The sequence below is a fragment of the Dinoponera quadriceps genome, unplaced genomic scaffold (genome assembly GCF_001313825.1).
Source record: "Dinoponera quadriceps isolate SergipeBrazil2010 unplaced genomic scaffold, ASM131382v1 scaffold475, whole genome shotgun sequence".
Lineage (NCBI taxonomy): Eukaryota > Metazoa > Arthropoda > Insecta > Hymenoptera > Formicidae > Dinoponera > Dinoponera quadriceps.
In genome coordinates this window covers 987,085-1,003,904 of record NW_014554738.1, presented here as the reverse complement: position 1 = coordinate 1,003,904, position 16,820 = coordinate 987,085, and the positions used below count along the sequence as shown (strand labels likewise).

The following is a 16,820-nucleotide window of genomic DNA, read 5'->3' as shown; positions in this document are numbered from 1 at the left end:
AATTCTAATTTTTATTAATATTTACTTAATAGTACAAAATATTTTAAAGATAACAAATACATAAATGATAACAAATCATTTTTAATTATAATAATACTTTTACTTAAAACAACTGTAAGTTTGACACTATTAAAACCAGATATTCATTGCATTTAAATATTATTAATTAGCACGAACGAGTAGAGGGTTTCCGTTGCTAACCACCGTGCCTCTGTCGACTTCTAAGGGAGAGATCGTCGCTTTGATGATAGTCGTAGTAGGTTCCGGTTCCTGAAACAATCGGTCAGTCAGCTGATTCCTCTTTCGAAGTTATAAAAAAAAATGAAAAACTATCCCTGTTTTTTCTTTAATATATAGTACGCGCAGTTTACCTGAATCGCAATAAATTGTGCGCATTCTCTTACAGAAAAATATTACTGGCTGTGATAAATTAGCCAATGATAAATTACTATCTCTCAGTAGTTTTATTATTCGTACAAATGAGAAATAAACAGTAATTTATCACTGGTCAATTTATCACGGTCAGTAATACCTTTCTTTAAGGAAATGCATATATCTTTATTCGATTACAACGATTAACTCTCTATTGCTTATTTTTTTCGATGCGTTTACACTGATAAAGACATAATCACATATCGCCGTATTGCTTGTCAGAAAATATTTTGCACGTAGATACCTCACGAATAACGTACGAAAATTACTCCAATACGCAACCAAATGATTAGCAAAATTTGCAGGTGATACTCTGAATATAAAAACGTGAAATGCTCGCAACATCAAAACGTGCAAAGGTATTATACAAATATAACGACTTACGAGCAGATATTTAATTTAAAAGCTGCGTAATATATCCTTGAATCACAAGCAAATATGTTATATCAGTATGTTAATCATTTGCTAGGGTAATATGTAGTTCATCAATTTCCATTGAATATACATGATTCAGCATATTTTTGAATAAAATATAGGCAAGTCTCATACAAGGCAAGGCTTGCAGGCATAACAGACGCAAGCTTGGCGTATAAAAATTATTACTCGGAATTGCCTCGTCCTTTGTATGCTCACTCCGTATATTCACAGTTATTATTAATATACATATCAGTACTTTTATTTTACGCATGCAATGGAGAACATAATAATAATAATAATAACATAAAATAATAATAATATGAACGAAATCTCTCACCTCGTCAAAACCAATATCGATTTCCTCGAGGACTTCCTCGAGAACGGATACGAGATGATTAACGTTTTCAATGGTGAAGACCATCGGCGGTTTCAGCTTCAGGACGTTGTTGTCGGGACCATCGCTACTGATGAGAATCTTCTTCTCCTTCATCCTGGAAACAACGTGTTGCGCCTCTGCCGTCGCCGGTATCCTCTTGATCCTGTCGCGGACCAGCTCGATGCCCACGAACAGCCCAACGCCACGCACGTCGCCGATGATCTTCCGCCGTTCCGCCAGTTTCTTCATTTCGGCGATCAGATGACCACCGACCTTCAACGCGTTATCCAGAAGATTGTCGCGTTCGATCACCTCCATCACCGCGTTTGCCACCGCGCAGGATACAGGATTGCCGCCATACTGGAATAGTGCGGGAACAACGTTCGTTATTGTTCATATTCTCGGGAGATCGCGTTTCTGAGGACACGTCGTATTCTTTACATTTCCCGGGTTACATATCTCAGTATCTGAAGATGAATTTAAGACGATCTTAAATATAAGATCTGACTGTGAATACCGCACTTAGAGTGAAGTTTTGATCGAGAACGACTACCGAGCCGAAATTCACTTGAATTCGAGTTTTTCACTCATTCGGGAATGTTTTATTCATTTAGAGAGAATTCTCCGCTTTAAATCATCGAATGGATATTTCCACTCGAAACTGAAAAGTGAATCTGACGCATTCCACCGTCGCAGGAACATATTCACTCCGATCGACTGAAACTTTCACTTATGTGGATGAAAAATCCACCTTAAATTTGAGTAACAACATTCACTCTTGCAATTTCACTTAGCAGTATCTTCACTATCGCTTCGAGTGAAAATATCACCGTCTTTTATTTATCTTGAATGAAATTTCACTCTTAGGAATTTAGAGTATTCTTTTCTTCTTTTGGGGGGAACTAACCGTATTGAAATATTCGACGCCAGTGTCGCGGAAACTGCTCGCAATTTCCGGCGTGGTGACGACAGCAGCGACCGGATAACCGTTGCCCATCGGCTTGCCCATGGTGACTATGTCCGGAATCACGTCGTCGCCGTAAATTTGAAACGCCCACATGTGAGTGCCGACCCTGCCGAAACCGACCTGGACCTCATCGGCGATGCAAACGCCTCCGGCCTCGCGTACGTGTCTGCGGGATCAACGTCGTTCACGGTCACCGCGTGTTTTCACCGCGTTACACACGTGATAACGAATTGCGCCCACCTGAACGCGTTCCGGAAGTAATTCTGCGGCGGTATAATCTGCCCGCCGACCGATATCAGGCTCTCCGCGATGTACGCGCACAACCCGCGTCCTGCCGCCTTGATGTCCTTGCAAATTTCTTCCACGTCCTTGGCATATCTCACGCCGAAGTCTTCGTCCGCGTAATCGGTAGCGCGATACTTGCCGCGGTAGATATCCGGACACGGAGCCTAGAATATCAGAAATATATTATTAAATATGAAATATGAAAGATGAATATATAAATGATAAATAAAATTAAAAGTAAAATTATTAAATGAGAGAAAATAGACGATGAATAAAATTGAAGATAAAATTATTAAATATGAAATATGAAAAATGAAAATATATGTAAATGATAAAGAAAATTAAAAGTACAGTTATTAAATAAGAAAATATAGACGATAAATAAAATCAGAGATAACATTACTAATATATAAAATAGATGATTGCGAACGATAATTACGCGTAATCGTAATCTAAATGTACTTCTCAGCGAATAGAAATCGATCGCCACTCTCGGCCTCGATATTAAAATCGTACCGGATTCTCGCGACTGAACGTCAAACGCGACTTTTGATCGCGAAAAATCGCGTGATTGATTCCGCAGCTATCGCGGAATCGACAGGCCTTCTCAGATCGATAAATGAGCCCCGCGCGATAAAAAGAAATCATTTCGCATCGTCGCGCAATCATCTCGTTTCTACTAGAAATGCATTCGGGATACTCAACCACGTGCACCCAGTCCTTCTTGCTGGCACCATTCGACTGGTTGAACTTGTACGGCGAGATATCCATCGTCGTGGTCAAGTGTCCATGATAAGCGCTAAAAGCAGAAGGGGCGACCGGTCAGAGAAACCGCTCTCGCCTTCGTTCAAACAGACTTAAACTCTACGAGCTATCGCGCACGTAGCCTTCCGAGACTTCCCCGGGGCATCTGAGAATTATTGTTAGTTAATATCGAGTCGCTCGAAAGGTTCGATCTTCGATCTTCGAGCGGAATCTCGCTCTGTCGGTGGATAGGAATAGTTCATCGGTAATCGCCGTCTCTGCGATTCTTCACCAACATTCCGGCGTCGTTCGTACACTGAGAAAAGAATATTTGGTATTTGTAACTTTACAATCATCATGGTAAAGCAATTGATAGATCAGAAGAACCAGTTTCCTAGTGAGTGTCACTGTATAGTGCCAGCAATAATAACATCACATGTGTATTACTGTTTTGCCGTTGAAAAACATAGCCGAGACCGAAAAAAAGTAACTGTCATTTCTCTCAGTGTATACCTCCACCGTAGAGAAGGCGAGAGGTTGAACTGAACTTCCTGACCGACCTGACTGCTTGATTCAGTGATTCAGTTATATCTCATTTAGCGAAAAGCAGACATCTCTCTTCCCTGAAAGCGCAATTTCTCTTTGTTTTTCTTTCACGGTTCTTCCGCCGCCGTTGCCGAAGGTGCGAGCGCAATGGATCCCGCCGTGGGTTACGAAGCGCAGAGCCGTAAACGAGTCCAACTGCCGCCTCTGACCGATCTATAGCCACTGACATTACCTAATGAACTTTCGCCTCAGTCTCGCCTCTTGTCCCTTCGACGTCGCCTCCGACGACGGCACTCGCTCGTCGGCTGACACCTGGGGACGCGTCGCCGCACACCGCTCGTGCGTCGCGCACACCTAAAACGACAAGATCTTTATGCCGCTGTATTCTATTCCCGCTGTGTGACAATCGGATGTCCATCCGATCGATCCGTTCGGCCACGATCCGTCCGCACGCTCCGTCTCGCTCGATCGACGCGATTTCCCCCCGCTCTCTCTCTCTCTCTCTCTCTCGACGATTTCGGTCTACATCTTCGGGGAAAATCAAAGCTGCAAACAAGAAAACAGACGGTACGGTTTCGATTAGTTCGACGGATAAATGTTGCTTTGCTCATTCATGCGTGTTCGCAGCCTGAAACATCCAGAACGACGTGTTCGAGCGACGTGGCAAAGTTTCTCACTTGCGCCGAATAGCAGGTGATGAAGAAGAAGAAGAAGAAGAGGAGAAAGAAGAAGTAAAAGTAGTATAATAGCGGTAGTATCAGCAGTAGAAGTGGAGGAGGATCGAGTAGAAACGTGCAACGGAAGTGTGTCTTTTCGTCATTCATCCCGCTAGTCCCGGGAAATTTTGATGGAAGCGTATCGTGGTGGCGGATGTGAGACTCTCGTCGGATGGGAGACGTTCAAGTGTGTGCGATACTTTCGCAGTTCGACGGACGTCGCAGTCAGCCCGAACAATGGAGGGACACTTACTGATCGAGCGCGATGACGTCCCGGTTCTTCGTGTGCGCTTGAGCCAGCCGGAGAGCGAGATCGTTCGCCTCGCTGCCCGAATTCACCAGGAAGCAGACGGACAGCGGTTCCGGCAGCGTCGACGCCAACCGGCTCGCGCATATCACCAGATTGTCGTGCAGGAAACGACTGTTCGTGGCCAGCAGGGCCATTTGCTGCTGTCCGGCTTGCACGACGTCCGGATGGCAGTGGCCGACTGCGGAAGAAACGGCAATTAGCACGTTGGCCTCCTCGATTGCACAAAAGCCTGACTGATGACTGACCGGTCAACGAATTTTCGTATCGTTATCGTGTCCACTTTGAATTTTCATTTTTTCTATTTACGTTTACGTGTATTGAAACAGAAAGTGACGGTGAAAAATATGATTTAGCCGTGGTTATAGAGAAGTACAAGCTACCCCGAGTCGAAATTTTGATTCTACATTAAGTCTATTTGGTCTTGCATTAAGTTTTCAAGTGGAGAAAAAACGGGAGTAACTTCCCATTTGTAATAGTCAGTGAGGATGACAATGAACAAACCAAGTTTTCGTCGAAAGAAACAGGACTTCTGATCCCATTAAATTTAGTTCATGATAACCATTAATTCTCTTTTAATGGTTCCGTTTTAATTATTTCAGAATCACATTTGGTTCATAAGAACGAAACTCTTTGCTTCAACGAAATTTTTCATCCTATGTGTATATGTATAAAACTGAAAATCGTGCAGTTTTTCCGATCTAAGTAATGACACAGCATGCATGACGTCGACTGTACAGCCGATTTTTCAAATGCCATCGATTATACTTCATAATCTGAAAGAGATAATATAATCTTGTAATCTAATAACCCTACAATCTCGTAACCTGATTCTTTGTGATCAGATCAGGTCGGATTTCTAAGGATTACTTATAATCTGATTATTTGATACTTAGTAATCTTACTTGCACTTTATAATAATCTTAATGAGACACAATGGTATCGTAATACCGACCGCCGATAGTCTTCACGGCTTAATTCTACTTTGATGGAGAGCTCGCTCACGCGTGTTCTCCGAAATCGCGAAATTTCACACCGTTCAGATTCGGCCGCACGTGATAACGCGGAATTAACGATCACGATGATAACGCAGTACCCACCGATTACCGTGATTGATTGATTGCATACGTACCATGCGCGACGTTGTTTATGCAGTCTAGATAACGATTACCCTTCTCGTCGTACATATATTGCCCCTCAGCCTTCACGATTTTTAACGGGCTCGATTTGTAAAACAGCTTGCACGATTGTCTGGAGTTTGAACAATGTCACCAATTATCGAGTCATTTACTTTTCCTCAGATTGATAGAGCTCTCTCTCTCTCTCTCTCTCTATCTTCGGAAGTTACTCACCCGATGTAACGCTCGCGCAACCTCATGGTGTCGGATTTCGACATTTGCTCCAAGGATTCCGACATGGTGAGAATCCTACGGATGACTTATTAAATCACTATGCCTGCGAAAGAGAGAGAGAGAGAGAGAGAGAGATACAATAATTATACAACATCGCAGAGACCTCTGCCGATATCCGGCTTATCGTATCAATTGTTAACGGTCGCAATATTGTTTACTGGTCGTGATCGATCGTAATCCGATCTCTTCTAAGTCGATAAATTTGTTATTGAAAGCAATAGATCGCCGTAGCGCCAATTAGATCGATTCGCGCCGATTCTTCCTCTAATTAAGAGCAACCTAAGCGATAAAGATAAGTGCATAATGGCAGCGCTTATCATCACTGGTCATGTCACAGTCTCCTTCAGTTTCTTCGATATGCAAGTAAAGTCAATTTCATGCAAATGGAAAATTACATCAGTCTTTAGTTATCGTCGCAGACAAGCGAGCTTGCAAATTCATGTTCGGTCGTATGTTAATACATAATTTTCATAAAATTCATATCCCGGTAGAGAAGCGTCGCTGGTCCGCTTCCATGCGTATAAATTTTAATTTTATACTTTCAACCTCAGACTTTAGAGCCTAAAAACAAAATAGTATGTCGGTTTTAGCATCTTTTTTCTATATATTTTCAATGTAGCGTCCTGTTCTCCGCGGGAATACTCAATTTATTTCTTGAATAATTTCTTAATCAAAAGCTTATCATATCTATTAATCTGCATTCTTTTCGACAAATTTTTCTCCAAATGCGTTCATTTCAACATTTTCCTACCTTTCTCGTTTATTTCATATCCAATAGGAAAATGTATATCCTGAGACTAAATGACTAAAATATTCTCTTGTTAGACGCAGAATGCGTTTCGAGATTTATAGAAAAAGAAGTCAGCTTTTTATCAGTTAACTGATACAGATACGATAGGAGTAAAGAACATTTGGAATGCGTTAAACGCGTGGAGGAGTGATCGTACAACTATACGACGAGGATAAGAAACATTAAACGATGTGTTCCCTTTATCTTAAATTCCGTGGCAAAAAATTGTTCGGTGGACGATTGTACCGTTCATGTGACGAGCATACGTGACTATCACGCGTGCTTCCGTATATATGTACACGTGTAACTAATCGCTCTTCATTCGCGCCACGGAATAAACCTTGAGTTGGACACGTTGCGGTCGCTACGAATTTATTTTTAACAGTCGCACGTAGGATCGCGAAGAGGCCGGTTATTCGCGGTGTCACGCAGTTATAGGGTATATTGCATATTTGTAATCGGCGTCACGTGACAATCCACGCTGACGACGCAAACGACTTCCCGCTTTCTATCGCCGTTAACTAATTAACGCGGTTTATCTTACGGAGCTATTATATAGTCCATCGTCCGATACAGCGTCGTCCGATTGCGCTCGCACGAGAGAGCTGACCCGTGAGTGCTTCTGAACTATGATAAATTCGTATGCCGTAGAAGCGTACCGATAACGCGGTCATAAATGCCACTCGGACTCCTCGTGCTCGATCGCGGGCGAAAAAAATTCGAAGCTATGCGCGCGCGCGCGCGATACCGCGAGAAGTCTCATCGTCTCACGCCACGCAACGCGTTAGTCGCGAAATACCTATCTTCGAAGGCCCGTTCTTTGTCGAAAATAAAGGAAACTTTCTGGAGATCGACGGAACGATTTTACAACACAACACGGGCGATACGTCGTCGTAAAAGAAAAATGCAATTTACGAGCGAATCCGCGCCCCTCAAGTTCCGTACGGTTCAATTGACTTTTCAGTTCTACTGTGGAATCGAGACGATGATAAATGAATAAAAAAAGGTAGAGGAAAAGAGAAAGAGGGAGAGAGAGAGAGAGAGAAGGAGAACTTAGCGCGATATCCGTTTTTCTCAGTCGTACCTGAATTTCTGGACAACGTCACGATTCCTCGATCACTGCGAGTGCAGCCGAAAGCAGAGTGCCGCAACCTATACTAGTGACGTCATATATACAGCAGAGTAAGTCGGCGGGGATAAAAGGTAGGAAAATGCGCACGCGTGCCTGACCAATTGTATCTCCCTCCTCGTTCGACACCCCACTTCTCACGCTCTTTATGTACGCCATTTCGTCATTTGCCTAGACTCGTTGACGGGGTTTATTGTGGATACAATATGATTATATAATACGAAAACCGACTTTGATTTCGCATACTTAAAATATTTCGAAGTTTCTGTCAAGACGACACACTTCCCCGTACAACACACGTTGAATCAACATCTTAAAAACGTTATACTTGTAGCATTGCAATGTTGCAGCGATTTTGCGAAATGTAGATTCGAATTGAAAAGACTTTGCAGATATACGTCTAATGTCTTGTAGACGTTGCAATTCAACGTTCAGAATACATTACCAATAAAGGAGGCCTTTACATTTCGAGTAATAACTTTGTCAATGATCAATATTTTAAATTAAAATTAAAAACTTAACGATTACGTTTACCGTTATTTTGAATGAAACTTATTTGATAGGTAAAAATTTCTTCACCGATGCCACTGAAAGAACGACTATAAATAAAGCGATACGCTTAAACGACAAAATATAACTTTTTATACGAATTGTTTCAATGTTTTAAAAATATTTGCGGCTTTGGAAAAAGCCGTTGGAATATTATTTTTATAAATTATTCATACGAAAAGTTTGACTCAAATTTGTTTAGGACTAGGCGAACGTGGACGAGAACTGTTCATAGTGTTCTTAGCGTCGCTATTTTTAGTGTCGCGCGAAGAATAGCGACCTTGCGCATACAAGCGAGACACTGGTGAGTTGGAAACAAGGTTTGACAAAATAGATCACCGATACATCTCTGTACTTTGTCAGTCGTTTGTGATTGGGAACAGAATAATCAAACAGTACTGGATGATCGGACAAATTTCAATTTACTTACAATTTACTTCAATTTACTACGCGTTCGTTGCTACGTGGATCGTCGCGATTGCGCGGGGTTGACGAGAGTATCATCTTTAACGAATCAAGTGAACTTTGATCCTTTTTTTTCGAGCATATTTCATTCACGATTTCATATGACTTGTCGCCATGTAAGTCACGGACGACACACGTGACGACGTCACACGACATTCTCGAGCCGCTCGATATTTTGATGATTTGGTTATTCGGTAAAGTATTAAGTGTTTGATGATAAGCTTTTAAAGATTAGAAATGAATAGAAATTATTTAAAATATACCTTCGGAGATTAGCTAAATACACAAGATGAGTCAATGATTATTATCACCTGGGATATCCTCGATATCCTGCGGATATGTTCGAAGCGATAAACCATTGTGATTTCCGTATCTTATACAAAGTTTCCTCTTACTCTTATATTTCGAAGATATTCAAGATATCACTTATCGAAAAAATCTTTTGCTCTGTGCAGATAAAAAAATTCCGTTGATGTCATTGAATTTTCCTGAAGACCAAACGAAAATTCGGCTACAGAAACAGAGAGAGTTACTCCTGTAAGAGGTTTATATTCTACCCATCACTTTCAGTTGTCTCAATCGAGTTTCGATGCAGTTGAACGTTCACACGAATATCCTCAGTCACGGTAACAGAAATGCTAAGTTTTTGATTAACTGCAGGTGGCCAATAAAAGCTGGTACTGATTGTTAGTTGCGAAATTAACAAATTAGTTGACCTACATTGTCGATGAATCTAATGTCCAAAGGTTTCGGCCCTCTTCAGTGAAAACTACTGATTAAAACGCTTAAACGTTAGATTCATCGAAATTATAAGCCAAATAATTTTTTAATTTTCCAATTAATTAATTACCAGCGCTAACGGTTATTGGCCTCTCCCGATTACTCAAGAATTGTGTATTCCGCGAGAATCTTACTAATATATTCTTTAATAGAGAAAGCCAGCATTTCTTGTCACCGAGTTTCATTTCTCGTCACCGAGTTTTCATCTGGTCCCTATTCGGTTGCAGCAACTGAGTTCTTTTTCCCGCGTACAAAGTTGTTTTTATTCATCGCGGTAGTCTTCTCTACGACATTACGCGTTGCCCCTCCAATCAGAGAATCTCGAAAGATCTTCCGCGAGATGTTTCCCACGAGATTCTCGGTTCTCAGCCAATTCCGTAAAAAAAACAAAGAAAACAGTTGCTCGTTCGATTAGCATATTTATAGATGATTTATAAACGGGGTTTGGTTAATGCTCAATGAAGCCGACGGGTAAATATCAGCAGCTATAGGAAAGGCCTTCGAAACGTGCGCGCAGCACGTGGACGACGGCGGTAGGCGACACGTGATACGCGCTATCGACCGGATCGAATGACTTGTGATACCCGCGCTAATAGTTGACGCGATATCGCCGTTAGCAAATATAATCACGTGTAAGTCACGTTCGCCCGATTACAAATCTCCCATCGCAGGCGCAAAGTCAACAAGCGTCATTTGCCGAATTTCAAGTGAACGCCCCCCCCCCCTCTCTCTCTCTCTCTCTCTTGTTAATAAGCGGGCCAATTATGTCGATATCGCGATCACGGTCAATGCGTTTTCAGCGATATGCCCGCTTATGGTGAACGGCTTTCGCTTGTGTAAGCTGTACAACAGCTTATTTGATTAAATAAATTATCACGAATTGTACAACGGCCGAGATAACTCCGCAACAATACGTGACAATTTATTAAATCAATAAAAAAAAGACAGAATTACAAAATTAAAGAGAATAAGGCTGTAATTAGTCAAGCACGAGTTCAGTAATGCTATAAAATGAGAATTTAATAAGCTGTGTGTGAGAGAACTGTTATAAAAATATTTTACTGTTTTTAAGTGTTAAAATGAAAATGGTTAGTTTCAGTAGTGAGATATGAGTGGCGTGTATGGTGATCCTGTAAGAGTTTATGAATGACATGTGTTTCGATTTTCTATGGGAAAATAGAGACTATTTTAGTTCTTTCGTTGTAACATTCTTTATTTCAAAACCGTTAGAAGACGCCTAACAATATGAACATTTAGAGGAAATTTTAATTTTTGTTATAGTACGGAACATAAAAATAGGAAATTATAGTAAAAATATTTTCTATTGTTTTATGTTCCTGTCTTTCTCTTATACTATTAATTTGAAAACATTAAAATATAGTCTATATTTCTTGAGCTATAGGTCTCTTTATTATCGTTTTCTTCTCAACGCATAAACATAGGTAGAAAAAATTAAAATCCAGAAAAAATACAATTTTTGATATATTATTATATATTTGTTGATCAGTGTAATAAAAAATAATAATTTGGAGAAGCAAATGTAGTTACTCTCATCCAACTAGCTTTCTCATTATGATACAATGAAGCAACAACATTAAACCTTGGTGCGACTGTGTACAATTGAGAACCGTACAAATCAATCCGGAAAGAACCAGATTAAACTAGAGGTAGAGTAAGACAATAGCGAGACGAAGAAGATGAAGTAACTGAAATACACACGGCAAACTCGACGATATGGTGGACAAAATTTGAAATAATTTAATAATTTAATAATTTACTCAATTTGCACAATATTCGGCGATAATCAACGCGACTCCTCGGTCAAGCACGATCGCATTCACGTCGAGATTTCGCAATCATTATTGCATTCTCTCGCATCTTCATTTCCCTCGCGAATCGAGTGACGGATTATTGCGTCGTTATCAGTCGCGGATACTTATTGTGCAATTTACCGTTTCATCGGCAATTTTCGCCTCTCTCTCTCTCTCTCTCTCTCTCTCTCTCTCTCTCGCATCACCATCAGGGTCATTCGTCGTTGATTGTGGCGATAAAAATAAATTCGTAATCACGCGTAAGCAATATTGATGTTTTTTTGTAATAAAGGAGATGAAAACAATCCGCACGTTTATCGCGCGCGATATCGCCGGCATCATGCCAACACCGAGACCCGGGCATATTTTTGTATCCCGATTGAAGTTCTTAAGCGAAACGCAAAGTGCAATATTATTCAATCGTGATAACGCCTCGAGGGACAATGAGCGATTTATGAGGGAGTGCGCGACGCACATCGGACCATATCGCTCGAACCGGCCAATAGTACTGCGCGAACAATCTGCAAATTGCGAATTTACGAATTGCAGAGTGCACATCGTCCCGGGTGAAGGGGGGGATCGTTATTGGCCAAACGAGGCAGGTCACGATGTGACGTCGGCTTTCGTTTGACACACATTTGCGTCACACACTTGGGTCACACGTACCGTTTTCTGCCGTTGAATAATATTCCGTAAGCGATCGAGAATCACCTCCTCGATCTCGTCGATCGTTCTTTGCGATCATTCTTCCTCTTTCCTCGATCTTTTATTTTTCTAAAGTAAGATGGGCCAACCAGTGACCCACGTTACTTTTTACGGCCGGCCAAGTATCGCACAAGGTATTCATTTTTCGATACCTCTGTTACGTCCTGGGTACCTCGGGAGGTACGGATGTCTTTTTTTTATATATAATTGGGAGGCAGACGGACGTCGGAGAAGCGTTATCGTAAAAGGGATAGGATTACGATGACTCGCCGTATGACTCGCCGTGGGTTTCCCAATGTATCTGTCATCTCATCCGCCTTTACGTAAGGCGCATAGTTTCATTGCATCCTGGATGCCGTGGGAGCAACAAATTTCTTTTTATGATCAGGAAATAGACGGATTTGGATAAGCGCTATCATAAAGAGGAAGTAATTATTATACGCTACCCAAATGCGTCATGGGTTTCTCAACGCATCCGTGATCTTATTTGTTTTCTAATCTTCCACATCCGTTTCCCGTTTTGCGCGAAAACTCGCCTCATTGGTGATCGTCATCAGTCACCCCCCAAATCTTCCCTATAAAACCCTTACTCTCTAGCCACTCACTCTCATATGATCCTATCCCAGGTAAAGAGATTAAGTTCTTTGACCTAAATAAAGGACCACCTAACATACGTTCTGTGATCGGAGTAAATGGGCCTCTCCGGACCTTGACCTGAACTGATACCTACCAGTACGTTTAGAACTCGCGAGTGCGCGAGTAAGCGATATTTGTTGCGTACATCCTCTTCCAGGACGTGACACCTCCACTTTGATACTTTTCTATATAACAATGCGAGAGAAATCGATTATTGATATTTATCATTGCGCATCGGTGCATCTGCAAGATGCGGTGAATTTTTTTAAGCCTTTCCGGAAGTGATTCTCCTGGGAATTTAGGAACGCTAAACAAGACCGAAGGCAACATTCGCGCTCAGAACTCGCGCGTATCGCGTATCTCGAACATCGCGCCGTGGAATCCTCTGATGCCGCGGACTCCCGTCGTTTCGATTCTCTCGGGACGATCTTCGAATGCGACATCAGCACGAAACGAGTGTTTGCGCATGGTGAGTAGACCGACTATCAATTCCCCGGCGAAGACGACGCACGACAATAAGCAGCCCGTGAAAACGGTGACGATCCCGATGAATTTCGAGTAATCTCTGACTTTGCCCCTCCTGTTCCCCGCTTCTCCCGCTCCCAGCCGCTCCCAGAACTCGTCGAGGTACTTCTTCGCGATACCGTGCTCCGTGAGCAGCAGCAACACTTTATCGATTTCATCCTTATAGGGCGACCTCACGGGCAACGTGTGCACGCGATAGAGATGCATCACGCACAGATCGTAGAGTTTGAAGAGCCGCCTGCCTTCACTGTTCACGCTCGTGAGCTCCGCCATTTTGCCGTTCGTCTCCGATATGAAATACGCCTCGGTGGTGCTGAACGTCCTCCGATCGTCCTCGAGGTCCACAGATGGCTGGAATCTCTCGAGGAACGCGGACGGCAGGTTCTCCAGCGTCCCGATCGTCGGAATCGTCTGGTACACCATCGGCGAGACCAGTATCTTCAGGCCGGTCTCGCAGAGATCCTTGAAATTCGACACGCGCACGTGATCCGTGTGCTGTACCTTGAAGCGGAACAGTTCCGCGTGGAAGACGTTCGCGTACTCCGCCGTCGCCAGCATGACCGCCACGTACATGAACTTCTCTATGGTGGTGTGGGCACCGCTGCTCGGCGGGATGCAAAGGATCTGGCTGATGATGTTCATGGGGTGGCGTAGTCGCTCGCCTATCGCCAGGGTCGTCGACGCGCTCCACACTATCGTCACTATCACGAAACCCATCACGACTGACATTATGACCTCCGTGAGGTCCATGAGGATCGCCAACCACTGTAACGTCGGCAACAACAGGCATATTCGCTCGTTGTCGACGCCGACGGTGTGCTCATAGCTCGTGCCGTACCTGTCGGCAGGATCACCAAGCGTCAAAGTCGCGAAAGGACGATTTTTGTAGAAAATGTCGACTAAGGAAAAGACAGGGAAAGAGAAATTCAAACTTCAGTGACTGTCAACGACTATACGCTCCCAGGATTTGGACTGAGCTTGGAACTAGCTCGGAAGCTGAAGGTTAAATTTCAAAACTGTCAAAGTAGAACGTTTATTTATCGTTCTTGTTCTAAGGATGAAGAACGTAAGATTGAAGGTATAATTGTAGGACATGTCCTGCTGAGGGAGAACGTTTTGCGAGCCTACCTGTCGGTGTGCACCAACACCAGAGCGTCGTATACCAGGTCGCTGTCGCGTGAGCTGCGTGTGTGCACCACCGTGGCGTTCATGACGACCGACAACGCGTCGGCGAACGCCCCGGCCAGGCCACCAAGTCTATCGGCCTCTGGCTCCCAGGTGCCGTACGGAGCGGCGGCCTTGAACGTTACCCGCAGTCTGCCGCCGTGCATGTTTCGCGACTTGTCCGGGTACCAGTCGACACCGTTCTCGTAGGAAGTCAGCCTCGTGTAGCGCTTAGCGAAGCCGTCGTAGAGATGCGCTGCCACGAACACCGGCTCCGTCAGTTCCCGCGGAAGGCTCACCTCCAGGACGACCGCGTTGAAGAACCGCAGCTGCCACAGGTATTTCAGCTGGTGCAGCGCGCTCAAAGTGCGCGCACTTGAATCGGACAGGCATACCAGCAGCAACCTCGGCAGCTGCTTCGGATGGGACATTAAGCCGACCTCCTGCAGCACAACGTTCAGCTGCCCGTAGTCGAGGACAAGCGACGGGTAAAGGTAAATCAGTAGGGTGCGGCTGGAGGCGGATCGAAGTCCCGCGGAGGCCGCTATCTGCGTCGGCCACATGCCTATCACGGCCTCGCAGACGGTCTCGAGCAGACGTTTCATCCCGTCGTCCATGTCGCCTTCCTGGATCCTGATGATCACGTCTTGACGTGCGACCGACCGCAACACCTCCCGGATCGATTGGTCACTACGGGCTTCTTCCCAATGAAAGCTCGATTGGACGATACCGATGACGGAAAAAATATATATAATTTGCCTATAGAAATATATTAAAAAATTTATAAACGCGTAAATATATATACATAAATGCACGAGAAAAAAGGTGCTAAAATCAATTGAATTTAATTACCTGTTTTTAAGCTTCTTAAATCAAATAATGTTTTTGTTAAATTAAGTAGAGGAAAAGCGTAAAAACTGACGTACCATTTTGTTTTTGGGCTTTAAAGTCTTGTTGAGGGTATAAAATTAAAATTTATGTATATGGATGCAAACCAGAAACTCTCTTTTCTAAAATATATGATAATTATTATTCTTATGAGAATTATTACACACTTTCTTATATAAACAAATAACGTTTTTCAGATGTTTGAAGGTCGACACTTAGAAATTAGGCTCCAAAACTGACGTACCTATGATACATACAGGAAATGACCACAAAAATAAAATAGAAACTATAAAATTACATTACTTGTACATTTAATACAATATCTTTACATGTTATTTTCAATCTTACATTTTTTTTTAAACTTTAAAAACTTTACGATATATACTGCTTGGAATAAAGTATTGGAATTACTTAGATCAAGTAAATATTACGTGAATGTAGCACTTTTTCTCTCTCAGTGTATTATAAAAATACATAAAAAATCAATTCGCCTTGAAATCTTCATCTCTGTTGATCAGGGTTGTTTTTGCGCACGTACGATTAGATACCTGTCGCCTGTCGGAGCGGAAAGAGTGAACACAAGGTTCGTAGGTGTATACCTCATCGGTGTGTCTAAACAGCATGAAGCACCGACTCACATTATCGACGATAACGCCTTTCCTGTGTACATTAACTTTATCTACGATCGCGAGGTTTTTCCGTAAATTCGCCCCGGCTTTCCGATCCTGGCGAGTCATTCGAGACAAATTACGCGCGTATCATTCCTTTATAATTTATTATTATTTCCCGCCCGAATCGTGATTGATCAGTCGTTCACCGTGTATCGTTGTCATTTCTTGTATCTGTTATCCGGCTTATCGGATTTGGCTTCAAATTATCTGAATCGAGACGCAGATAATGCTGCGGTGATATGGCGGTAAGAATAACGCGCATTGACGTAACAGCCAATTTCGTACTTGTGACAGGCGGACGATATCGAGATTACGAGCGTAATAGCATTTTGATAGCCATTCCCGTCTAAATAACGAATAAATAACGAAGAAGAGACGTATTCATTCTGACGTGGAAAAAGAAAAAAATTACCACTGAACTTCCGCAGTCGGTAGGACTCGAACCTACGCTCCCAGAGGGAATCTGATTTCTAGTCAGACGCCTTAACCACTCGGCCACGACTGC

At 42.8% G+C, this 16,820-nt stretch overlaps 1 protein-coding gene and 1 non-coding gene across 2 annotated transcripts; both read right to left on the bottom strand.

The window, feature by feature from the left end:
* Window positions 1–34: 34 nt before the first annotated feature.
* LOC106741190 (alanine--glyoxylate aminotransferase 2-like) lies at window positions 35–8,225 on the bottom strand. Its single transcript, XM_014612914.1, has 9 exons — window positions 8,077–8,225; window positions 6,143–6,245; window positions 5,923–6,041; window positions 4,737–4,971; window positions 3,183–3,276; window positions 2,433–2,641; window positions 2,133–2,358; window positions 1,187–1,585; window positions 35–270 (listed from the first exon to the last, which is right to left on the bottom strand). Exons 2-9 carry the CDS (start codon window positions 6,205–6,207, stop codon window positions 163–165), a joined length of 1,455 nt encoding a protein of 484 aa, XP_014468400.1. The 5' UTR covers window positions 6,208–6,245; window positions 8,077–8,225; the 3' UTR covers window positions 35–162.
* Window positions 8,226–16,738: 8,513 nt separating this feature from the next.
* Window positions 16,739–16,820, bottom strand: Trnas-aga. The gene has a single exon. It is a non-coding gene; the product is annotated as a tRNA-Ser (tRNA).